We start from the raw sequence: 27,541 nt of genomic DNA on the forward strand, positions 1-27,541 counted from the left end.
CAGGATATGATAGAATATATTGCAATAGCAAATAAACCCGGAAATCTCAGTGGCTTAAAAACAGTAATTTATTTTTGCTTATACAAAGTCCAACGTGGGTCACTCAGACATTCTCCAACTTGTCATTAATTACAGCATCTGAAATATGTGGCATCTAAGATTATCACACCAAGGGGGAAAAGGGCTGGATGATCATATAAATTGTCCTTAACAGCCAAGGTAGGAAGACGTTCATCATTTTACTACTTATTCCCATTGGCCAGAGCCCAGTCACATGACACTAACCTAGCTACAAGAAAGGCTGGAAAATGCAGAAGCACATGGGTATTGGTAAGCTAACAGAATCTAACATGGTCTGAAATACAGCCAGATCCTCTTAATCTCAGAATGGCAAAGTAGCAATCTCTGAGCAACCCTCTGTCTCCATATCTCCAAACACTTCCTAAAAGCCCGTGACTTATAAAACCTTTGCGTGCCCTCCCAGTGGCTGTATCCGATGCTTGATCAATGTACCAGCCAACAGACTGTTGTTCTGCATGGGTTAGCATTTACAGATCTGTCCAGTTCAGTGCCCCATCCCTCTGCCCCCACCCTAGAGAGGCCAATAAAACTCTAGTTCAGATTCATACTGCGCAACGTGTTCTGGACTCCTGGATCCACTGCCTCCTACTTCCCAAGGACCATGAGACTTCTGCTCCTGACTTTTACTGTGCTTGTGTTCCTACCACAAGTGATCCCAGGTAATCAGAACCCAGGGAAGCTGAGAAAATGGAGGTAGAATAGGCTCTGGCCCATGTAAATTACAGTGTGTCACTGTACCCCCTAATCTGAGCAACGCCATAGCCCCCATATTGGGACTACATTCCCTGGCAGGGGTAGACCTGAAGGTAGACAAGTTATCCGCAATCAACAGGGGCAACCCCAACATCTGAGTTGTCCTTGGTTCTCTGTTCCAAGTTGCCACCTAAGGAACCAGATGACAGCTTAACTCATTTCAGTTCTCTTTCCACTTTGTGCCAGCTCTTGAAAAGGATTCCCCAAGCCTACTTTCCTAAGTTTCCCTGATCCTAGAAATCCTGTTACAGCTTTAAATGAGTTCTTTTCTCTTTTCTCAGAGCCTGGAATTGAGCAAACAGGTCAGAAAATATCTGCAGAGCTGTTATGCAAAAAAAAAAAAATAGAGCTGAATTTCCTTCTCTCTTGTCCAATAAAAGTCTATGCTTTTAATAATCACTGCTTTTATAAGTATATCAAAAGTCACAACCAGAACTTTGAAATTGCTACTGAGGAGGACCTGAATAATTTTTCTATTCAGCATACCCTGCTTTCTCCTTTGTTGTAAATCTCTCAAGATACATTTCAAAATATGAACACAGTCATATAAAAACTAATCTATATATTCCTTTTTTATATAAAAAGTAAGCACACCATACATGTGGTTATGCTGTGTTCTTCATTCACTTAATAATATTTTGTGACCATCTTTTCATGTCACCACCTAAAGATCTGCCTCATTCTTTGTAAAGTTGTAAAATTCCACAGTGGAATAAGTCATAATTTATGAGCAGTCATTTGGGAATTCCCCAGTTTTCTAAGAACCCATCAAGGAACGTACTTGTATGAATATCTCTACATATTTGGATAAGGATTTATACAAAATAGATTTCCTTGAAATCAGATGGCTTTGAAATCAAAAGGTAAGTGTGAAATATTTTATTCCATTAATTCCTCCTGTGTACGCCTTTCAGGACAGTGCCAGTAGAAATAAGTAGATCTCGAGAGGTTTTGAGTATAATTCTCCAGGTGCAATTCCAGACACAATCAGGGACAATTTCACATGATCCACATGGGACCAGTGTGTCTGTTTGAGTTCTGGTGGTGGTGTTGAGACTAGGAAAGACACAGATATGAAAGATCTTGTTAGAGCAATCCATAAATCATTGAAATGGAACATGTAGGGAGCAAAGGAAATATTACATGTTCTAGGGTTTTAAGTCTGAGTGTTCTGGTAAGAGATAAATTTGGCACCATTCCCTTAGGGGGAATAGTTGAGATGATGAAGGAAGCATAATGTCTTCCTATTTTATCTTGGACCATCCCTATGTTTAAGAAAGAAGAATAAAAATCAGTGATATTTATAGGGGCAGGGAAATCTCCGTACCTCTCACCAGCAGTGCACCAGGGTCACCACGTCACCATAATCCCTCCAATGCTCAGCATTATTTTTACCTGTCTGATGGGTATAAAGGAATATCACACGGCTGTTTTTATTTGCATTTCTCTTACTGGGATCAAAGTATAGGAACGGCTTGCTTTCAGTGACCTGCAAGACCCTGGGAGCTCTCAACTTCCATTATATTTCTCTAATTCTCTCCACCCAACTTTGTCTGCAGTCACCATAGCAACCTAAAGGTTTTGCAGAAACTTTGGGATAATTCCTGCCTCCTTGCTTGCTGCTTCCTCTGCCTGGTACACTTCCCCCACCAGTTAGTGTCATAGCTCACTTTCTCACTTCCTTCTTAATGGGGTCTTTTATTGTTTCCCTTCTAATCACACACTTCCTACTCACCCTTCCCTGCTTCCTGCTCTCCAGAATGCTTATCATCTATGCTAACAACATCTGACGTAAAAAAAGGTCTCAATTTTTTCTCTTACTTACAGTCTCATTTACTGTCTCCTGAGAAGACAGATACCCGTAAGAGCAGAAAGTTTAGCTCATTTCGCTAATGAGAGTAGCCCCTGTATCTTGAACAGTGCCTTCAACATTTGTTGAATGAATAAACTTGTGCCTTTTTCCACTTCTGTTAATTGCCTGTTTATATCCTTTGCCCACAGTTTCTACTGGGCAAGTGATACTTTCTCGTTGACAGGCAGGAGATCTTTATCTATATTTTACATTATTATCTCATCAGTTTTAGTCCCTGAATATTGTCCCCCAATCTGTCATCTACCTGTCTATAAATTCTGCCCATGATATATCCTTCAACTGAACAGAAATACTTAATTCCGGGCTATTCAAATTCAACAGTATTTTGCCTTGTGGGTTGTGATTGGTGATTTTGTTAAAGAAATTCTTCCCATTCTTGTGTCTAAAAGGAAATCTCTGACATTATCTTCTAATAACTTTTTAACTTTGCCTTTCACATTTAGATCTTTAAGCCACCAGATGGAATGTGTATATCCACTTTTGTTTTTCTCATGGAGTTCACCAGTTTGCCCAACACTGTATGCTAAATAATCTATGCCTCTCCATTAATTCACGGTGAAATTGTTATTGTGTATCAGGTTCCCCATTTAAGCATGGGTCTATTTCAAGCTGTCTATTCTGTTCTATTGATCTATTTGTTCTGGTGACAATCTACTATATTTTTTGTGTTACCATGGCTTGATAGGCTGTCAGTGTCTAGAAAGGCAAGCTTTTGTCTTGCTTTTTAAAAACATAATCTTAGCAATTGATGGCTTTTATACTTCATTATAAATTTTAATGTAAAATGAAGTTTCCTCAAAATCCCACTAGGATTTTGATTTGAATTCCGTTAAATTTGTGGATTAATTTATAGGGAAGTGAATCTATATAATTAAGTCATCTCATTTAAGATCATGTCTTCTGCTATAGTTTTAAGACCATAGAGGTCTTAGATATTCTCAGTTTAAAACAAGGTATTTCAGAGCTCTGCTGTGTATGTTAATTTATTTTCTAGTTAGTTGTGGCTGATGTAGAGAAGTGCTAATGAGTCTTGTAGGTTGATGTGACACAACTTCTAAACCCCTATTAACTATATTTTGTTGGTCCCTTTTTTATATTATAATCATGACTGCTAGAATGAATGACAATTTTCTCTCTTTCATTCCAATCCTCATACTCTGGTTTGGTGTTTTGGTTTTTTTTTTTTTTCCCCTTTAAGCATTGGCCAGGTATGCGACTATTATTTCAAATAATAGTAATAATAGAGAATATCTTTTTGTTTTCCTGACCTTAGTGGGAATTCGTTTCTCCATTAGATAATGTTAGTTCTAGAATTTACTACATAACCTTCACCAAATTAAGGAAATTCCTACTATTCTTGCTTTGCCTCAGGTTTTCATCATAAGCAAGCATTGAACTTTATCAAGTCATTTTTCTGCATAAAACAATATAATTCTATTATTTATCTCCTTAATTCCATAAAGGTAGTAAATTTCATTGAAGGATCTTTTAATGTTGGATAATATTTTGCATTTGGAGTTAAACCCTACTTGATCATAATATATTTTAATACACTGTTGAATTCAATTGGCTGATACTTCAGGGTTTTTAAAATCTACATTTATAAAGAAAATGAACCTATTGTTTTCTAGTTTTAGAATCAAAGTTACAGTTGTCTCACAAAAGGAGTTTGGGGTTAGTATATACATATCACCTTATATAAAATAGATAAACAACAAGGACCTACTGCACAGCACAGGGAACTATATTCAATTTCTTGTAATGAGTTGTTATGGAAATGAATCTGAAATATATACATATGTATGTATGGGTATAACTGAATTGCTTTGCTTTACATGTGAAACTAACATGGTAAATTGACTACACTTCAATAGAAAGTAAGAATTAAATAATAAATAAATAAATAAAATGATGCAGGCAGCTTTTCTTTCCCTCACTCTGCTATTTTCTGGAACTTTTTATGTAAGATTAGTATTTGGATCTTCTGTGAAATTAGTAGAACTTATTTTTAAAATCAGCTAGGATAAGAGCATCATTCACAATAGCTCAAAGCTGGAAGAAATCCAAATATCTGTTGATTGATGAAGAGATAAAGAAACTGTGGTCTACACATGCAGTGGAATATTATTCAGCTTTAAAAAGGAAGGAAATTCTGACACATGCTGCATGTGGATGAACATTGACGACATAATGCTAAGTGGAGGAGCCAGTCACAAAATGGCAAATAGTGCATGATTCCACTCACATGAGGCACTTAGAGTAGTCAGATTTATCAGGACAGAAAACAGAATGATGGTTGCCAAGGTGGTGGGGGTGAGGTATTTTTTTAATGGGTACAAAGTTTCTGTTGCAAGATTAAAAAAGAGTTCTGTGGGTGATGGCAACACAACAAAGTGAATTATACTGAACCATACACTTAGAAATGGTGAAGATGCTAAATGTTATGTTATACGTATCACTGCAGTTTTTAAAATCATCTAGAACAGACTCATAGGCATAGAATACAAACTTGTGGTTGCCAAGGGGGTGGGGGGTGGGAAGGGACAGACTGGAATTTCAAAATGTAGAACAGATAAACAAGATTATACTGTATAGCACAGGGAAATACATACAGGATCTTGTGGTAGCTCACAGAAAAAAACAAAATGTGACAATGAATATATGTATGTTCATGTATAACTGAAAATTTGTGCTCTACACTGGAATTTGACACAACACTGTAAAATGACTATAACTCAATAAAAAAATGTTAAAAATCATCTAGGGCTGAGGCCTTGAGGAAGAAGAGTTTTTTTCACATTTCAATTTTCAAACACTGATTAATTGATGTAGGTTTGTGTTTTCTTCCTAGGCTATCATTCAAATATTTTTAGGCATTTACCTATTTCATCTAGACTTTAATTAATTTTATTAGTGTAGAATTGTTGACAGTTCTTTTCTGTTATTTTTTACATGTTGTATGTGGTTTTATTTCACCATTTCATGAATGGTGTCATTTCTATTTTCCTTTTTTTTTCTTAATCAGTCTATCCAGACGTTTTCTGATTTCATTATTTCTAATTTCATTATTTCTACGCTTCTAATTTGTCTTATTTTTTTATCATATTGTTTAATTTTCAGATACATGGGATTTTTCATTCTAATTTTATTGCATTTGGTTGGAAAATATAGAATGTAGGCTATTAAACAAATGGAATGTATTAAGGTTTTTTTTACAGACTAAAACCTTGTTGCATAAAATGTTGTCCGTGCACTAGCAGTACTGGTACCTAGAGGATTGTTAGAAAAGCAGAAACTCAGACCCTTTCCCACCAATTGAAACAGAATCTGCATTTTAACCAGGCTTCTATGTGATTCATATGCAAATTACGAAGTTTAAGAAGCCCTAATACCTGCATCTTTCTTAGGAACACCTAGACCATGGTAAGGCTCTAATAATGTTCTATTTCTTAATCAGAATGCATGGGTGTTCATTTTATTATTTTTTAAAGTACAAGGATATATTTTATATACTTATTCAAATGTATATTTTGAAAGTATTCAAAGAAATTTAGCCACGTAGGATGTGAGCAATGCAAATAACTCAATCCCAGTGACAAGAGGAACTTTCTTTATGTGGGTAGCTTCACACAGGCCCAGTGGCTTCTTTATAACTAGTTCCAATTCCTTCTGACTAGCAAGTGTCTTTTCGTTTATGGTAAGAATGCATCTCACTTTCAGAAAAGTTTTTAAAAATGGACAGATATGAGTTTGGGAACAGATACTTTCAGAAACACAGTATTTACCACGCCTGAGTCGGGAACCTCGCGGCCATATTCTAATTATGACCCGTGATGTTGTCATGGGATGTCAAGTGCACAGCCATGCTTGTAGAATTGAGAGCACCGGTATCCTAAAATCAGTGGTATTTCCTTTTGTATTTCAGCCTATCGTGGTGGAAAAAAATGCTGGCATAACTCAGGGCGCTGCAGGAAAAAATGCAATGCTGACGAAGTCATAAAAGCAGTATGTAAAAATCATCAATCCTGCTGTGTTCCAGTCGAAGAGCAAATGCCCTCAAACGAGGAAACTGTCACTTCTTACAAACCCTCACCTGATTTGGTATCGGGTATTATAGATCAAATTGCAACAGAAGGGCCCTCTACAACCAACTGAGAATAAAGCTCAGGAATAAAGGAGATGAAAAGTCTGACCCGGCAGTGAAAACTCATCTCTCTCTTCCAGAAGTTCACCCAAGTTCATGACTTCCTCTTGGTTGTCACTCACCCCATCCTCAAAGGGATAGATTAAGTCATATAGATTAATGCACTGAACATACCACCATGACCCAACACAAAAACAGCTGTGTAAAGAAGTCCAAAATTTTCCAATGATAAACTCCTCAGTGCTTTTCTTGAAATTTCAAATTATTTCCACAAGTTTACATCCATTTTCAGTGCCCCGGTTGCAGGTTACCTATGCCCAGCCTTAACTACTTAAAGTAGTCCAACACTGGTCTTTCCATTTGTCCCTCTGTCTTCTCAGCAAGTCTTTTGGAATCCCAAAGGCAGCCAGTGTGTTAGTCCTGCCTCTCGATGGCAATATAAATGACCACAATCAAAATTCCAAGTCTTTGTGTTTGGGAAAGGAGCTTCTAGGATCCTTATGAAGGCTTCCTTTTATAGCCGCAGACACCTCAGGTGAAAGCAACCATCTTAACAGCTGTCTTTGGCCCTAATGCCCCATGTTCTCGCTCACTGTAGGGAACTGGCCGGCCCAGGTGGGAGCTGGGAGGACTCGTTTTTACCCCAGTTGCTTCAGATCGGAAGAGAAGCTGTTGAAAGTTTGGCTGCATAGGTCCGTCTCCTTGACCAAGCCTTGACCACATATAGACATCCAAGGGTAGAGATGGCCCCTTAATTGTGGGTGAAAAGATGGATCGTTTTGTCCCCCTTATTACTGAGAGTTTTATCTATCTGCCTGTGATGGCGCAAAAATATATTCACACCCCATCCCCTTTCAGAGAGGTCCAGCCACACAACTTCACCAAATACCTCAGTGTTACAAATCTACTAATCTTGCTCTTTCTGAGACCCTGACCAACCCACCAGTCAACCCTCTGTCACTGTCCATGAATTACTACAGATCCATACCTTAGACTAGCCCTCTTTCTACTGAAAAGATTTCCCTTACTCGCTGTCTAATTTCAGGGCCACCTCTAAATCAGGCTGTCATGCAGTACTCCTGGCTGGTGCTAGCAGATCATTCGAATTACTAGTAATTCTAATATTTTCAGTCTTTGAAAGTCTGAATCTCTGGTCTGTGGTTTCTGCTGGCCTAAATTCAAGGTACCTTATTTCCTTGCATGTTTTATGATTTGGGGCTCTGATCTTTGCATTTTCCTTGGAAACTTATCTGAGTAAATTAGTTGAGTCCTGTCCTAAAAGTCTATCCTTTCATTTGCTTCTGTCAGATGTCTTTGTCACTATGAATTTGGGACAACTTTAAGCTAAATCTTCATCTTGATTTTTCTGGGACCATTCGTACACTGTGACTTCAAGCTAAGAGACTATGTGAGAGCCAGTTTGAGGCTGTAAATTCTCAATGGAGTTTTTTCCTATATACTAAGTACCAAGGTTCAAGACCAAGCAATTTTCCTTGAGAAATCGAAGGTAAAGGAGAAGGAACATTGTATCTGTTTCATCTTTACACAGCTTAGATAAAACTTTCAGGACCGAGATTTATGTAGGAGTCCCCTGTTAGACTCACACTTCTTCAGACCCTAGACACTACTGTCTTCTCTCCCCTGCCCACTCCCACATTGGCCAAAGTCATGGAAACCAAAGGTTGAGTTCACGTGATTCCGCAAATGTTCTCAAGACAAAAGCCAACTTTAGTTACTGCCTTCAGAAAAGTACCTGGTTTCACTGGCCTTTATAGTCTTTATCTTTTTTTTTTTCTTTCAAAATCGAGGACACTTAAGTTTATTTTTTTGGTATATTTTCAACAAGTTATTTTAGATATTTTCAATGGGAGGGTTAATCTGGATTCTTAGATTATCATTCTGCCAGAAACAGAGGTCCAGAACCAACACTTTTCTCCAGGCTGTAAGCATTGTGGTCGTGAGAGGATGTGTGGCAGCACAGATGGAGGGAGAAAAGAAGGTAACTGTCAAAGGATGAAGCTGTCAATGTCTGAAACCAAAATGTTGAAACATTGCTTTCTTAAATAAAATAGAGCCATCCTGGTCATGCATAGGCCATTAGGTGGAGCAAAGTGCTGAACTGTTACAGCATTTGACAGAAGCCTTTTGGGGAGTGGTGTTGGTTACAGATGTGGGGTTGAGTGACGTCCATTTAGAAGTGTATACACAGAAGTGAATCCAGCGTTGATTGGCTGACCTTCAAAGCATAATGCTATCCACGAGAATTTGGTTTTCAGAGGTGTGTTCACTAAACCAAGTTGTCTCTACTCAATGAGAAAGGTTTAAAACCTTTCAAAATATTTATTTACTATCATGGCTATAGAGCTGTCAACCTTTTCCCAGGAAGGAGGAGGGTTTTTATTCTCACAAGAGACGAGAAACTTCGGAGGAATGCAGTGAGACAAAGGACAGAAAAGGAACACCCCAAAATAAATGAAGAGCAGCCCAAAAGTTAGGAGGAAAAAAAGAAGAGTGAAGCCACAGAAGCCAGTCAAGTTAAGATTGTCAAGGAGGGGATGAACTGTGGTTGGAAATGCTACCAAGAGGCCGAGTGAGATAGAAATTGAGCAACAAATATGAAACTTTTAAAAACAAGTTCTGCTGGTGACCTTGGCCAGAATCAGTAGAACAATAACCACAAAAGCAAATTGTAAAGCGTTGAGGACAAGCAGAGAAATCGAGAAAGATAATTGGCAAGCTCGGCTACTCTCCTTTTGACAAAATGTGGAACTAAAATGGAAATATTAGCAGATATTAGAAAATAAGATACTAGTAGAGGTAAGACATTAAAAAGTCAAATTAGAATTTTACCTTTAAAAGCTAGTGTTGGTTGTAACTGAGGGCACAAGCCTCCTAGCTTCTCAAGAAGTAAAAGACCTTAACGATCATCAGAAAGAGCAACGTCATCTGATGTTTCAGGTCCTTCCACGGTAATCACCAAACAGACATTCAGCATCACAACTTGAAACCTTGACAGGAAGACTTATTTTACATTACACCAGCTGGTTAGGGAGTTCTTCCGTGGACTAGGATGTATTTGTTACAGGACCTCCGTCTACTGCCCTATGCATCATTCCCACTGGTTCTGGTCCCCACCACTGAGTCCAACATAGCACAGACTAAGTCACGGCTCTGCCTGCACCCTGCAACCCCTCCTCAATGGGCTCAAGCACATTCTCTCCCCATCATCACTGATGTGTCTAGATTCTCTCTCTCTTGGTCACTCCAGTTGTTTCCAGCCTTCTCTCTCACAGGTCTGGATCCAGAGTGGGACAGATCTCTCACCATGCAAAACCCAGTCTCTCACTGCGATTTCCAATGGATGAAAGACACACAAGGTTGGCAGGTGCATGAATTTTAATGAGGGGTATTGGCAGCAGGTTGAGGATGGTGATCACTAGCACTCAAGATATTTTTGGCCAGCGGTTCTCTTGGCTCCAGTCGTTTTTCCCCTCCTTGCCATAAATGTCTATCCTTACGTAGGACTGGAGGCAGCATGACTGATAATTTCTGCAGTTGAGGTAGGGCTGTTCAGCCTTTTTGCAAGAGGGTCTACAGATTCCCAAGTTACCCATGCATCGAAGGATGTGACGTCTGCCTGGCCAAAAAAACAAAAACAAAAACAAAAACAAAAACAGTTAATTTCTATTTAGCAGTAACATAGATCTGATGAGTCAGAGAGCATAGTAAAAACATAAAGAGCTAAAACAATAAAGAGATACCACTGCACATCTATTAGAATGACCCAGAACTGGAACAGTGAAAACATCAAATGCTGGCAGGGAAGTGGAGTAACAGGAACTCTCATTCATTGATGGTGAGAATGAAAAACGGTCTAGCCATTTTGGAAGACATTTTGGTGGTTTCTTACAAAACTAAACGTAATCTGACCTTATAATCCTACAACTGCACTCCTTGGTATTTACCCAAAGGACTTGAAATTTCATGTCCAGGAAAAAATCTGCACACAGAGATTTATAGTAGCTTTGTTCATAAATGCCAAAATTTGGAAGCAACCAAGATGCCCTTCAGTAGGTGAGAAGATAGATAAATGGTGATACATGCAGACAATGGAATATTATTTGGCGCTAAAAAAGAAATGAGCTACCAAGCTATAAACAGACATGGAAGAAGCTTAAATGCATATTAATCACTAAGTGAAAGAAGCCAAAGTGAGAAGGCTAAATACTGTTTGATTCCAACTATGTGACATTCTGGAAAAGGAAACAATAAAAAAGAGCAGTGGTTACTAGGGATTGGAGTAGGGGAAGAGACGAGTAGGTAGAGCACAGAGGATTTGGAGGGTGGTGAGAATACTCTGGGTGATACTATATTGGTGGATTCATGTCATCATACATTTTTCCAAACCCATAGAATGTGCAACGCCAAGAGTGGATCCTAATGTAAACTATGCACTTTGGGTGATTTGAATGTAGATTCATCAATTGTAACAAATGTACCAGATGTTGAAAATAGGAGTGGTCCTGCAGCAATGCGGGCAAAAAGCTACGGGAAATCCGTCCCTTCTCAATTTTGCTGTGAACCTAAAACTGGTCTAAAAAAATAACTTTTTATTTAACGAATCCCTTAGAAAATAAAGCTGCTATGAACATTTGCCTACAAATTGCTGGAACTAAATTTTCATTTCTCTGGAATAAAGGCCCAAGAGTGCATTGGCTGGGTAGTATAGTCATTGCATATTTAGTTTTTTAAGAAAGAAACTACCAAACAATTTTCCAGGGCACGGTTGTACCATTTCACAGTGTATAAAAGATCCAGTTTCTCTGCATCCTTTCCACTATTTGGTATTGTCACTACTTTTTAATTGAAGTATAGTTGATTTACAATGTTGTGTTAGTTTCAGATGTGCAGCAAAATGATTCATTTATATGTATATATGTATATATATTCTTTTTCAGATTCCTTTCCATTATTGCAAGATCTTGAATATAGTTCTCTGTGCTGTACAGTAGGTCCTTGTTTATCTATTTTATATGTAGTAGCGTGTCTATTTTAATCCCAAACTCCTAATTTATCCTTCCCCCACTTTCTATTTTGGTAGCCATAGGTTTGTTTTCTGTGTCTGTGAGTCTATTTCTATTTTGTAAGTAAGTTTCTTTGTATCATATTTTTAGATTCCACATATAAGTGATATCATATGATATTTGTCTTTGTCTGACTGACTTCACTTAGTATGGTAATCCTGAGGTCCATCCATGTTGCTGCAAGTGGCATTATTTCATTCTTTTTTATGGCTGAGTAGTATTCCAGTGTATGTGTGTGTGTGTGTGTGTGTGTGTGTGTGTGTGTGTGTGTATAACATCGTCTTTATCTGTTTATCTGTCAGTGGACATTTAGGTTGCTTCCATGTCTTGGCTATTGTAAATAGTGCTGCTGTGAACATGGGGGTGCGTGTACCTTCTTAAATTAGAGTTTTCTTCAGATATATTCCCAGGTGTGGGATTGCAGGATTATATGGTGTCGCTGTTTTTAATTTTAGTGGTTCTAATAGGTATGTAGGGAACCTTACTGTGGTTTTGCATTTCCCTAATTGCTAATGATGTTGAACATCTTTTCATGTGCTTATTTGCCATCTGTATATTCTCTTCAGTGAAATATCTTTTCATGTTTTTCTTCAAATTGAATCATTTGTTTTTCACTGTTTTGACAGTTGTTTCTATATTCTGGATACAAGTTCTTTGCCAGATGTGTGATTTTTCTCCCAGTCTGTAGTTTGTCTTTCCATCTATCCTTTTCACAGGGTCTCACAGAGTGAAAGTTTTACATTTTACACTTCCAATTTATTGATTTTTTTTCTTTTTTGGATTAACGCTCTTCGTTTCCAAGAACTTTTCACTTAGCCCTAGGTCTGAAAGTTTTTCCTATATTTCTTCTACAAGTTTACATTTTACATTTAAGTTTGTGATCTATTTGGGGTTAATTTGTGGAAAATCAGTTGGTTGTACTTGTGTAAGGCAATTTCTGAGTTTCCTATTCTGTTCCACTGATCTATGTGGCTGTCTCTCCACCAGGAACACACAGTCTTGGTTACTTTAGCTATATAAATCTTGAAACCTAGTAGAATCATTCCTCTGACTTTTTCTTTGTTTTTAGCTATGCCCACTCCTTTGTGGACTTCTTTATAGACGAGATACAGACAGAATAATCTCACCTATGTCCACAAAAAAAGCTTTCTGGAATTTTGATAACAATTGTGATAAATGTGTCTTTCAACTTATGGAGAGTTGACATATTTCCTAGTTGAATCTTACAATCTATAATCACACTATGTCTCTTCACTTATTTATAGTTTTGATTTTTTTATCACCATTCTATAGTTTTCAGCCTGCAATTTCTGTACATGTTTTATTAGGCTTACACTTAAGCATTTTATTTTTTTGGAATGATTGTGAATGGTATTGTAATTTTAATTTCAATGTTCACATGTTCAGTGATAGGATATAGAAGTATAACTGATTTTTAGATAATGACAGTTGGACCCCTGGCCCTCTATGGTCTTCAGTATCAAACCCAAACTTCTGAACTGGCATTCAAGGGCCTCTCATTCATTCCTCAAATGGTTAGTGGCACCCACTCTTTGCCAGGCCTTGAACTTGCTGCTAAGAACATAGGGTCCCCTATGTCCAAACGGGCTTAATACACACACACTCAAACACACACTGAAAACCTAAACCCTTGCATTGAATAAAAGGGATCTATTCAATTTTATTTTCACCAAAGAACATATGTTGTCCAAGCAAGGATGAGGAGAGATAAGGAGGAAATATTTTTATTCGTGTGGTGCTTGGACAAGAATCAAAGATGAATTCCTCATCCAAGTATCAAATGTAACTCAGACTGTGGACACTGCTGTGCAAACAGAGGCTGACTTGAGCTTAAGCTACACCAGCAGGCCTGTGTATCAGTCCCAGGAAAGGTCCAGGACAGGTGCCCAGCCATCCTTGCTTTGGGGTCAACGCTTCTACAACCGCCGGGTCAACCCCTCATCTCAGGGGTGCCTGCTCTCCACAGACAAAGTTTATCCCCATCCTCACTCCTCAGCCTACAAGGAAGAAAAGAGAGATTCCAGGAAGCCTTACAAGAGCAAAAACACCACTCTTTCTGTCATATCCCCTGGAGATGAGATCCTTTTCCATTTTCCTTGAGAAGAAAGGCCAATGTGGGACTTGCGTCCAAAAGAAGACTGTACAGCAGGGAGGGTATAGCTCAAGTCATAGAGCGCAGGCTCAGCATGCACAGGGTCCTGGGTTCAATCCCCAGCACCCCTTCCAAAAATAAATAAATAAACAAACCTAATTACTACCCCCCCAAAAAAGAAAGAAAGAAAATAGATATTCTACACCTTTCTAAAAGAAGAAGAAGAAGAAGAATGTACAGAGGATACATCTGAGATGGGAGAGCAGGCAGGCCAGCCTGCTTCAATCTTCCCCCCTGGAGAGAGGCCACGGCACCCCAGAAAGGAGTTTCAAAGATATTCAAACTAACTGGAAAGCTTTTGTCAGGGGGGCTGCAGCTCCTCCCACCTGCCCTCCTACCAGGCCTATATCACTAAGTGCCACCACCCACAGTGACTTAATGTCACCTTCCATGTCCCTGTAGCCCTCTCACCAGAACTCAGAGGAAAATCTGCTTATCAATGCCGTCATTGTTTTGAACCTACTTATGAACATAGGCTACTTTTCCTCCTTGGACCTCAGTTTCCTCATCTGTGAAATGGGAAGATAAGAGAAAGTTGCCTAGATTAGAGATTCTCACAGTTTGAGTGCTATCTGGAATAAAGAAAGTTTGACAAGGCAGTTGGAAATGGAATCTTATCTCCCAAAAGAATAATTTGACGAAATTTTCAAGATTTCACCTGCCCAGACCCTAAGTCCAGACATTCAGACAAGGGGATTAGGTATCTTCTGAAAATTTACAGTGACTTAGTAGTGAGTTCCAAGCCCTTTTTTCACCCCACCATCCCACCATTCCCCACGGTTGTCTCTACGTAAAGCACAGAGGAGGATCTTAACAAGTGTTGTTCACCAGAAAGTCACATCTGAGCCACCCTGGGCTTAACACCAGGCATACAGATGTAAATAAGTTGTCTTCTCACCCCCTGAGGATTTCCATCTGGTATGTGTATGTTTGGGGATGGGTGGGAAGGGGACAATGACAAATAATTCCACACTAACAGGATATGTGCCATACCTTCTTAAGAGTGACTCTTTGGGAAGCCAGTCGGAGCTGAGTTTGAATCCCTGCTCTCTTAATGTCATGTGACCTTGGCTAATTATATCACCTCCTAGACCTCTGTTTCTTCATCCATTGAGATAGGGATAAGAAGAAGGTTGTTGTAAGAAGAGAATGATTTCAGGCCTATAAACACCAAGAACAGCACCTGGCACAGAAGTGTCGATGACAACTATTATATAGCTATTATCATTAGAATCATTAAGAAATAGTGAGACAGAGCTTGGGTGATGGCTTTCCAGGGTGGGGCATTAACTGGGCTCTGAAGGGTGAGGGGCTCATCCCAGAGATAAGCCTGGTGATGGGGACAAGGTGGTGGGGACCCATGGACCAAAGCAACGTGAGGAGCAGGGGAGGATGGTGGGAGCTGAAGAGAAAGCCCAAGAGTGGCAGTCATGAGAAACGAGGCTGGGCCACCACGTGAAGGTCCTGAATGCCCAACCCCGGGGCAGTGAGGACCAGAGGAAGATATGTAAGCAGGAGAGCAACACAGTCAGATGAACTTCCTAGAAATAATCCTCCTGATAACAGAGACTAATGCAAAGAATATCTGGAGGCAGGGAGGCCAGCAAGGAAGTGTTTTGGATGGTCTCATCCAGGGCCTCAAGGCACAGGTAGCTCTGGTGTGCAGCCTCAGACCCCAGGTCACAGACATGAAGGCTGTGAAGTGGGCTTGGAGGTGGGCTGTGAGGCCAGAGCAGGATCTGAATTCCAGGCTCAACCCTAACAGTTGTGGGTTTCTAGACAAGAATTCAAATAGAGGTTCATGTATCCTATGCCTGAATAGTTAGTAGTTATGAATCAAGCTAACAAGCAGCATAAATAAAATATACCTTATTGCCCTTTATGAAAGATCCCTTCAGAATAACCTGGAAGGTCAGATCTGAGTTTATAACTCTTGGAGTCAGAGGTCCATGCAGCCCGAGAGGAGCTGGCTCAACTCCCAGCCCAGATCTCTTCTTGCCCGTCCCCAGCTCCACCCAGTTCTCATGTGCAGTCGTGGACACTCCAGCCTGAACCTCCAAGCTCTGCCCTCAGCCCCTGCAAAGAGGAGTGTCCCTTGGCATTTCTCCTGCCTAGATGTGCAGACGCAATAGACCCCACCTTCCAGGGGTAAACCTGGAGGGAAAGTCCATGCAGTCCCTGAAAGCACAGGGGTTCTTTGGGTGGGGAGTTCCAGACCCCAGCTACTCAAAGCATGGCCTAGTGGACCATGGGCAGGTGGTCTGGGCAGATCTCTGGGCAGATCAAGCCCCCTTACCCCCAAAAACTCCTCACCCATGAGGAGGGACTTAGCCAGAGGAAGCCCAGAGTAGGACCATGATCAGAGGAGGAGGGGTCTCTCTTTCCAGAGTCTAAGAATGGAAATATTGAATCGAGAGCAAATTATCTCCATGGTGCAAAGTGAACTCTGTCTCTCTGTCTCTATGACAGGCACCATGCCTCAGAGTACTTCCGGGCTCTGACCTCACGGCAGGGAACACAGTCCAGGGGTGAACAACTGTGTTGGATAAATGAGACCCAGAGAATAGGATTTGAGATAACAAAGACTAGGAAGAGCCCCAAGTCCTCCAGCTGTCCAATCAGAATTCTTCATTGTTCCCGACTGGTTAGTCTTCTCCCAGGCTAAATTCTTAGTTCAAATGAGACAGGCATCTGTTTTCCTCACAGTCTAACACAGCACATATTCCTCCAATGCTTAAATCAATGAACATTAACAACAGCTAACATTTATTGGGGGCTTACTATGGACAGGGCACTGCATTCTGCATTATCCATTTCATTCTTACCGCAATCCTGAGATAGGTTATATTCACCCCATCTCACAGATGGGGAAGCTGGAGTTCTGAGAGGTGTATATGCATGGAGTCTGACTCATAAGTGAGACAGGACAGCTGAGGTTGAATGAATGAATCAATGAATCCACAGAAGAAGGTAAAAAACAAACGATGAACAAATTTGATTACAAATGAGTAAATTTATGTGCTTTATCTTTTTTTTGGTATTTGGAAACCTTCTGATCCTTGGGGCTGTGGGCTCTCAAGCATCAAAAGGCATTTTGGGGAGAGAGGTTATGGCTCAGTGGTGACAGTGCATTCCTAGCATGTACTAGTGCTAGTCCTGGATTCAGTCCCTAGTACCTCCATCAAAATATAAAATAAAATAAGTAGTAAACCTAATTACCTCCCCCCTGAAAAAAAAAAAGTAATCTTTAAAAAAAAAAGGCATCTCAGCCAACTTCCCTAGAAATCCAAGGATTTGGGCTCTACTCAGTCCCTGTCCACCCCAGCTCACTCACCCCCAAGATGGATCAACTCTCTCAGCCCAAGGATTCTCCCACTCTCAAGGTATTAGCTGTGTCTTTAAGTCTCTTGGCTTCTCATATGTTCTTCTCAGTCCACTCTGATCCAATAGCCTTTCCTGAAGCCAGTAGATGAGGAACTATGTCCAAGACTGAAATCATTACCCCACGGATGTGGCCCAACCCCATCGATATCTCTCTGCTAATTCTTAACACCCATCTGCCATCCCCCCCACCCTCAATCCATTTGGAATAACCTTCCTCATGATTGACTGACACAAGAAACAGATTTGCGAGTTTTAATGGAATGTGGGAACTAAGGAAACTGAAGCAAAGTAATTTTATCCACGATTTCCATGTGTCTTCCCTGAATTGTCAAGTTTGGCTTTAATGATTTACTTGTTTGTTGGGCGAGGAGTGGTCCAGGGGAGGACTCCATCAATTGTCATTGGTTTGATCGTCAAATAACGACTAAGGACACAGCACCGTTTACGATCTGAGCAGCGTGTGACGCTGTCTTCATTACTTTTGCACACCAACCGGCAATGTCCATTCAGCCAACAGTCTGTTACTGGGCATAGGAACAACCATTAAGGATGTTAGTATCCCTCAATGGAAAGACAAGAGGAGGAGGGGCAGGAGGGGAAAAGGGAAGGAGAGAGTTGAGTAGGTAATGCTAGACCCAGTCCCAGGAAAGGAAAGAAGAGGTCTCGCAAGGGGAGAGAACTGAGGCAATTGTTCCAACGTTGAGAACTTAAGGTTTTTACAAAAGCCTTTTTCAGAATCCCCCCTTTTTGTCTTCATATCCCCCAAGCTCCTACTCCTAACTTTGAAGCCAATCACATGAAGCCAATGAAGTTCCCACCTAATGGAGCTGAGGAATAATGGGAAAAGGACCGTGAACACCTGTAATACTAGGAAATGGAAGAGATTCACCCACGTTTCAACAGACTCAGCTCCTTATCCTTAGCCTGACCTTGTCTAGCTTGAGCCCAACAAGTCCCAGCTCCAGCCACAACCCAATCTCCAGTCCTCCTTGATCCCATATTCACCCAAGCCAAACTCAAATACCAGTCTAATCTTAATAAGAACTCCCATCCGTACCAAACCCAGTGCCCCTGGAGCCCAACTCCAAGTTAAACCCCAATCTAATCAAGGCACCAAACTCAGTCCTGAGCAGCTGTCCATCACCTAGCTGAACCTCAAACACCCCGCACCATCCAGTACACCTGCCAGCCTCAGCCCAAGGCCCAGCCTAATCCCCAACACCAGCTGTACTCAACCCAAAACCCCATGCCCTCCTCCAGCCTGCTCCAAGCCATCAAGAAAGCCCAACTCCTTACCTCTAGCTCATCCTCATCTTCCCTCTATCACTTCAACCCCAGAGTCTTTCCACCCCCTTATAATTCCCCTTCCCAGCCTTCAATCTAATCTCCCAAAGCTCCCAGCAAGTCCCAAACCTGCACCAAACCCTTCACCATTAAGTCCTCTCCCAAGATCCCACCAGAATACTAGCCTGCCGTTAAGTTCATGTGCTCCAAACTTCTATCATCCCCCCACCTTGGCAAAAAGAATCAGGGAGAGATGTGGACATGAGATGATTGTGAGAAAACCTCCCAAAACCACTTGAAATAAGGAAAGGTTTCAGATGTTGCCCAATTAGGCGGAAAAGGAGGGGGAGGGGAGAAGTCTGTGACCAGGATCCCAGACATCTGAGAGACACCCAAGTTACCTGATACCACTGGTTCTGTGGCCAGAAGGATGGCAAGAAACAGGAAAAGACACTTCATGGCTGGAAGGTCACAGGAGAAGGAGGCAGCTGTGCTGCTGGGTATGGAAATAGAGTTCTCTGCAGCAGGGATGAGCCTTGCTTTTATTGGCAGGACTGTGGGCAGTGAATTATAGCAGAAGAGGATTTATATCAGATCAGCCAGGCCAAAGGACAGTGTGTAGCAGATGTCGTAGCAAAGCACAAGATGAGAGTGTGGGAAACTGGCCAGCAACTGTGCCCAAAGTGCCTTTCCCTCCTGGTAAGGAGACAGGCAAATTAAAGCCATTTGGCCTTTGGAGATCCACAAAGGAATTAATTAATGCACAAATACATCTCAAGAAACACTTAATTTTTAAAAAATACTCATTCTCAACTTTCTAACAGAAAGACACACACATGTATGTCTTTCTGAATCTTGAACTTGCCAATCTCATTCCCAGTTCAAACCTCTAGTGTGTGTCATTTGTTCTTCCTGTAAAGTTCTGCCTTCAGCGCTGCCCACAGCCACCTCCTACTCATCATTCAGTCTCCTCAGCTCCAACGTCACCTTCTTTGGAGAAGCTTTTCTGGGTCACCTTAGATAAGGGTTCTCCCACCCACAGTCACTCTGTGTCATAATAATTTGTTTTGTGACCTTCATATATTTATCTGTTATTTTTAAATTTATTTTACATGTTTAAACTTTGTCTCTCCCATTAGAACATCAGAAATTTGCCCTGTAACCCTAGTGCCCGTAGCATCACCTGACGTATTAATTAGGAAATGACTTCAACTATTTTAACAGACGTCCTCCCCAAACAATGATTCCAAAAGACAGATACTGATTTCCTTCTTATATAAAAGTCTGGCCAGCAGTCAAGTGTAGCAGCTTCATGACTCAGCAGGGAGCAAGATTCCACCTGGCTTGATGCTGTGTCGTCCTTATCAGGCAGCTTCATTTGATGATCCATGGGGGCTGCTCCAGTTCCCAACATCGAGTCCCCAGTCCAGCTGTCAGGGAGAAAGGAAGGAAGGAAATGAAGTACGCACCTTTCCCTTTAAGAGCCCCACCCAGAATCTGCACACGTTGCTTCCATTGCAGTCCAGTGACCAGAGCTCATTCAGAGGGCCATATCTAGCTGCAAGGGAGGCTGGAAATAGTTTCTTTATTCTGGGCAACCATGGCCACTAGCTAAAGTTCAGAGGGGGGTCTTACTAAGAAGATGGGAAAGACAGGTCTTGGGGAGGAGCTAGCAATCTCTGACACACTGGGTATGCTGCAGGTGCTTAATAAGTGTTTGTAGACTGAACAAAGAACATATACACTGAATAAGGCTGTAAGAAGTGATCTAATGGGGAGGCAACCCAAGTCCTTCTAGAGCGTAGAGAAAGCCTGGGGACTGCGCCCGTTCAGCCGAGCTTCAGAAGTTGACAAAGGGCTCAGCGTCAGGCAGAATTTAAGAGACTATGAGGGGAGACAGAGAGAGAAGAGAATTCCAGAATCTTAGACTACTGGAGTAAGGTAAACATTCTGATCCTCTTATGAAAAAATACCAATCATAATAGCTCCTGATTTAATTAAATGCAATAACTTTTGTAAACTATTTAGCAAAGGATCTGACACATAGTAGTGCTGAACCATGATTCACTATCATTATTATTATTTTTCATCACTGTTATTATTGTCATCCTCAGAACCAGCCTCAGAAGTGGAAGTCACACGCCTCCATCTCACGCGTGACAAGATTGAGACTTACGTGACGTGAACTGCTCAACGGCCTCCTGGATGGGGAGAAGAACGGAGAGCAGAAAGCAGATTTTTCAAAGAGGAATGTCAGGAGAGTGGTCGGCAGGCAGCTGTGGTTGTGAACGTTGGAGACAGACGGGGAGGTGAGGCAGATGCCAAATCATCCTATGGGGCCTTCGATGCCATGCTCAGGGCTTTGGAATCCATCTCTAAGCAATGGGAAATAGGAAGCTCTTTTAGAGAGAACCATGGTGGCATGGTCAGATTTCTTTTTACCCAGAAAAATCTGTCTTCAGCCTGTGTTGAAAATAATTGCCAGGGTGGAGGCAAGCAAGGGAAGATTAATAAGAAGGCTGTTGCTTCCCTAGGGAATTACAAGGTCTGCATCACAACTGAGAAAAATCAATGTAAAGGATGTGAGAGAAGAAAATCATCACTGTGAGCTGGAACCCACAGAGATGAACCTCTCCCCCACGCTGTGGGAGTAGCCACCATAACCCGCTCATGAGCACTGACTGTCTGTCAAGTTGGTGACAAGTCTTTCACAGGTCTAGTCTCACTTCATCCTCACAGCAGCCAGGTATGGTTTCCCCCCTATTGTACTGCTTTGAAATCAAAAGCTCAGAAGCATAAGCATTTTGCTCAACTGTCCAAATGGGAAATCCAGGATTTGAACCCATGTCTGACTGGCTTCTGTCCGCAACCTGGTCTCCCATTGTTTCTTCAGACTTGGCCTCACAGGGGTCCCAGCCAAGGGAGGAAGCCAGTCAGAAAGCAACCTCTAGTGATGCTTGCCTAGAAAATTTTGAGGAGTCTCTGCAGAAAGAAGATGCAGGTAAGATCAGAAAACTGAAGGTCACCTGTTTGTGACCTTTGTTATTTTATAACAGGTTTACTGAAGTATAATTTACATGTTATAAAATCCACTCATTACGTGTACAAGGCAGTGAATTTTAGTAAATTCACAGTACCACTATCACTACAATCCAATCTTGAATGTTTCCATCACCCCCAAAATATCCCTCCTACCCATTTGTTGTCATTACCCATTCCCACCCCCAGCCATGATGGACATAATATTTATAATAATACCATCGACTATGTATTAAGCATCACCTGAGGTTAATCCTTACAAGGAGGGATGTCTGACCCAGGAGGAAGCCGTGGCTTAGAGAAATAAAATGACTGAACCAGGGCCACTGAGGGGATCAGGATTCAAACTCACAACTCTCTCCAAAAGAGCCCTGACCATGAGGAAGGTCCTGAGAAAATGTGTTTGTAAAGATGTGGGAGATACCACATTTTTTAAGCCAAGGGGAAATACACTGCATAATCAGATATAGGGGATATAAAAGAAAGAGGAGCTGGTCAGAGAAAAATTCAAGAGAAGCAGAAGGAGATGGAGTCAAAGAATTAATAGAAAACACAGGACCTCAACAGAGGGAGATCTCCTCTGAGAAGGGGGTTTATAGAGTGACTTTATAGCATTGCACTTAAAATCTCAAACTTTTATGTCAAACAGACCTGAATTCAAATCTTACCTCAGAGACTTGCTATTTCTGTGGCTGCTGTAGATATCCATCTGTTTTGTTGTTTTGTTTTGCTTTTGTCTAACATCTGAATCTATCTTCCGTTTGGAATAAATCCCCTCACCCTAGAGGTTTTGGGGACCTGCAGTGCCACCTCCCATAATTCACTTGTGTTCCTGCCCCTCTGGGATGTGAGCACGTGGCCTAGGTTCAGCCAATCAGATGCCCCCTTTCTGTTCTTTGAATCAGGCGCTCGTAATTCCTGAAAGCAGGAACAGTGGAGGATTCATCTTAGCAAAAGAACCCACCCACAGTGCTAGCCAGTGTCCAGGGCAGCAGGGAAGCAGGGCAGGTAGGGGTGGAGCTCAGGGTCCCAAGCAGGGGGTTCAGTGGCAGCTGTGTCCTCACTGAACTGGGTCTGTAGGCTGACCCTTCACTCTGACTCTACCTACCCCATTGTTTTCTCAGCGTGACTCTCTATTCTTTCTCTGAGCTGCCCAACAGCCAAAGTTTTCCTTCGCTAAAAACCATAGTGGATACAGCAACCCTGGGCAAGTTGTTTAACCAATTTGGGGATAACAATCATAGCTCCCTGGTGGTTTGTCGTAACCTTTAAGTGATTAAAAAAAAAAACAAAACTGTGTATCCAGTGTTCAGGACAGTGCCTGGCGGGTAGTAAGTAGTCAATACATTTTAGTTACAATTCTTTGTTTTTGAGGTGAGAGAGAAGGAGATGGGAACCCTGAGCAGATTTGGCCTCTGCTGCCTCAGTGAATGTGGAGTTAAGTTCCTCTGCTGGCTGGAGGGACTAGGGCTTGGAGAAAATGGACAGTCTAGAGAAGCCACAGTGGGTGACACAGGAGAACCACCAGAGAGCTGGGAGGGAAAAACCTGTGAGGGAATTTGGGCCAACAGGAAAACCCAGGCAGGCTCAGGACCCCCAGCAAAGCACAGGGCAAAAATAAAGTCAGAAAATCTGAAAACTCATTTTAATTTCAGCATGAAAAAAATACTTTGTATCATTTCACGAAAGTACATTTTTATTTCAGATTGCGTGTTGCTTTATTACTTGGACAGCCCCGTGAACTTCTGTATTGTTTAAGGTCAGTCACGGTGTTCTCCGGACCTGCACGGTGTACAGTAGAGCTGATCAAGATGAGGGAGTGTGGGGGGCACCATCCAGCCGTGTGATGGAGATGCCGGGGGTTTGGTTTGGTCCAGGACTGGGGGCTGAGCACCTTACCATGTGTCCTTGAGTATGTCACCCAGCATCTGCAGGACTCAGTATGGAATGAGACAACTTAGCAAAATGTTGACCAGCCTATATTCTGAAGTTAGTCTCCAGCTGTGTTACCTTGGAAATTTTAATTAACTCTGTACCTATGTCCTCAGCGGGGTAATGATAGTATTTACTTCATAGGGTTATTAATGAGGATCAAATGAGTGAATACCCATAAAGCCCTTAGAATAATACCCAACACTTAGTGACAGTGATGTAAGTATCTGCTGGCATTACTGTAATAGACCAGAAGTTCCCAGCCTGGAGATGCCAGGCCCTTCCTGATTACAGCTCTTTGCAATATTTTATAAGCCCCTTATGAATCCTTTATACACAGATTACCTTAGAAGCCCTACTGTGATTCAGAGAAATGGCCTGGACTGAGACAAGGAGAAATTGAAAAAGATGGTTTAATTGCTATGGCGCATTTAAGTTTAGGTGTCTGGGTTTATGTTTGTATTGCATTTTGGTTTTTTGTGCTTATGTTTATGTGTATAAATTTGAGCAGAGCAGTGTACGCTCAAATATTGTATATTTCATGTATATTTTGTGCACGTGTTATTTGTAAGTATTTTGTGTACATGAGTACTTGAGTGCATATGTGTATGTTTATATCTACATATAGTTTGTGTGTAGAGGTGTAATTAGTGTGTGTCAGGGGGGACGTCTGTGGATTTTTGAGTACCTATGTGCATGTGTGTTTGTTCTTCGATCATCAAATGCCATGACCCGAACTCTGTACAGCTCAGTCCCTTTCTTCCCCTCAAGCCCCTACATTCTATGACTCTGGAACATGACAGTTGCACGGTGATTTTTCTGTTAAGCTGGGAATTCTGGGCCAAAGCTAAGGGAAGCGGCTGAAAAGGGAGAGTAAGGAGCAGGGGCTTCCAAGGTGGCCAGTAAGCAGAAGCCACTGTGGGCGAAGCAGCCAGGAGACAGGGAAAGAGGCAGACTTTGGTCAGAGAGCCAACTCGGCCCCTGGTTATTGCATGGTATCACCTGGGACCCATCAAGACCAGAACAGACTGTAGCCTTGGCCTTTGTAGTGCTTCCCACATGGGTACAGCCTGGCCCGGTCAGTGGCTCTGAGACCGGCACCACCCACCCCTGAAATCTTTACAAGTTACACTTTGAAGTTCTTGAAGGGACTACCCATTTCTACAGCCTGAATCCCACAGTGCAGAGGAGGAGGGAAGTACTGATTACCAAGTTCTCAGGGTAGGGATTTGTACCTTATTTACTCCTCCCATCAACCTGTGAGGTTAAAAACAGGGCAAGAAGGTAATAGAAAGGAGAACCATAAAATCAGTCTTTTGTAGGCATCTCTCACTCGCATGCATTCACGTCATTGCCTCACTTTCCCAGCAACGTGGGAAAAGTATCCAGGTGAGGGTCTGCGGCTCCAAGAAAGGTGATACAGGGGCCAAGGTCACATGAAAGATGAAAGTAGGGTGGGACAATTAAAGAGGGTCTGGATGGTAGAGAAACCCCTACACCAGGGTGTCCCCAGCTGTGCCTTGTTTCAAGCAATGTTCTGTGAAAGAAACAGATGCTAGTAAAAGTATTTCTTCTAAATCATTAAAATATATAGTCACATGCCAGTTATGAATGTCCCCACCACATTCAAGCCTCAGGAAATGCTAGATTTCTTTTCTTTTTTTATTTATCTCCAAGATACCGCTCTCAAAGTTGGTGAGATGTCCAGGGTCAGTTATTGCTGGGGTTTCCTGACTTTCTCCACTTGTTCCTTCTGGTTCTGGGAAATGAAGAAGGACCTGATGCTTATTCCATGATGATGATACTTATTTCTCTTGCTCCTTCCTCATGCTCAGGATACTGCCGATGGGCTTTGCTGGCCACTCACCTGGCAGTTCTGGGCAGCTGGAGAATCACTCCTCACCGTAGCTTTCTCCACCGACCACAAGCCCAGCCATAAAGGTCTTTGCTTTTCTCCCAGGACCACGGTCATAGTGGTTGTGTCCACGGTAGTTGCCTTCCATGCCTACAACCCCATCTGAGTACCTGTCACCCTGGGGGCTTTATCAAACGCTCTTGAAATCAAACCCCATCTCTTCTCCCAGTTGTGGAAATTCAAAACCCCCAAATACAAGGCTACTCCTCCTGTCTTGAACCTGAAGCAAAAAAACCTTCATCCCATTCCTGAGACAATCCAGTCTAACTGCCCTTCTTGTACCTGACCTCCCTAATGAAGATAAGGATGGGGGAGAGAAAGGATTGGCATCAGGGCACAAACTCTCTCTCTCTCTCTCTCTCTCTCTCTCTCTCTCTCTCTCTCTCTCACACACACACACACACACACACATTGTCAATTCCCCAGTGGAAAAGGGAGAATACAAAGTATCCTGGCCTTCCTTCCAATACCTAGGCAGAAAAAATTATCTTTTTTACTCTTTTTTGCTGATGCTTCTTCAAATAAAACAGAAAAAGAAATTATCAGATAATTGCTACATTAAATTCATACTATATCAACAGTGCTTGTTTAAAAAATACTAAATACACTTGTATCACTGACTCATTAATATGCAATAATTTCACTCTTGGGGCAAGGCAGGATATCCTCAAGAACTCCAGATATTCAGAGATGACGTCACCTGACTCACAAAAGCATGCCTTTCAGTCTCCTCAGCAGTAATGGAAGCGCTGACCAGTGCACCACAGTGATGGACGGTGTGACTGTCACCCATCCCTGCTAAGTGTCCTGTCTTATCATCTATAAATGTATTTTCAATATCATCCCGTAGTTATTGAATATCAAACACTTACAATTTTCCAATGTGAATCAACCCCTGAAAGATGGAATTTTCTCGTGAGGCCATTTCTGCTGCCTATTTGAAGCCAAACATACAAGTCATTAAGTCAGACAATTGCTAAACTGATCTTGATTGAATCCCCAGTTTGTGCCAAATTCTGTTCTGGGATGCAGGAAATAAATCGGCCGTGGTCTCTGTCTTCGTGGAGATTACAGCCTATCACAAAGACAGACGTTTAACAAACGTACGTACAGGTGTGGTGGGTGCTACAAAGGGGAAATGCAGGATGCAGTTGGCAAGGTCAGGACTAGGGTGAGCGAAGGAGGTGCCTGGGGTTCAGCATTTAAGGAGACCCTTGCGCAGTCTTGAGAGTGAGTGCCTCCTTATATGTTGCACCCTGGGCACCCCCACTTCCTCTTCCTCGTCCTGGCCATGGCAATCAGAAAGGTCGAAGTGGAAGGAGAAACACTCCAGGTGAAGGGAAAGGCTTTAGCGTAATATTCCATGGTAGTGATTATTTGCTGCATCTTCGGCCACTCAGCATCTGAACCCCTTTCCATCTGGGAACCATTCTCCATTCTTTGGGTCTTGATGGAAAAGAGGGCTGACTTCCCACTGTAGAAAGCACTAAAGGCAAATATTTTGGGTGCCACCTTGGGTGTTAGCAGGCAGGCACACAACCCAGACTCAGCCAACTGGGAGCTCAAAAAAAACTTTGAATAATAGAGGACTAAATCCAAACCACAGGGCAAGTGGAGAAAATACTCACACGGTGGCCCACAGACAGAGCCACCACAGGAGCAGTTCAGGCGAGAGTCCAGGTGTGGTGCTGGTGTCCAGTGCCAGGATGGCAGTGCTGGTGGTGGGATCCTGGTAGATTATTTCTGCTGCCCACTCCCCCTTAGTCCTTCCAAGTCCACTTGTCTAGACTTCCAGTCAGTTCTATGAGCTACATGTTATCCTTCCAAGAAATGCCCTTTCTGCTGAAGTTGGTCTCTGATGAATGCTAACCATTACATC

General features: G+C 41.9%; 1 protein-coding gene across 1 annotated transcript; it reads right to left on the minus strand.

The window, feature by feature from the left end:
* Positions 1 to 10,237: 10,237 nt before the first annotated feature.
* On the minus strand, positions 10,238 to 19,284 carry DEFB119 (defensin beta 119). Its single transcript, XM_010960906.3, has 2 exons — positions 19,178 to 19,284; positions 10,238 to 10,488 (listed from the first exon to the last, which is right to left on the minus strand). Exons 1-2 carry the CDS (start codon positions 19,233 to 19,235, stop codon positions 10,295 to 10,297), a joined length of 252 nt encoding a protein of 83 aa, XP_010959208.1. The 5' UTR covers positions 19,236 to 19,284; the 3' UTR covers positions 10,238 to 10,294.
* Between the last annotated feature and the right edge of the window lie 8,257 nt (positions 19,285 to 27,541).

The sequence above is a fragment of the Camelus bactrianus genome, chromosome 19 (genome assembly GCF_048773025.1).
Source record: "Camelus bactrianus isolate YW-2024 breed Bactrian camel chromosome 19, ASM4877302v1, whole genome shotgun sequence".
Taxonomy (NCBI): domain Eukaryota; kingdom Metazoa; phylum Chordata; class Mammalia; order Artiodactyla; family Camelidae; genus Camelus; species Camelus bactrianus.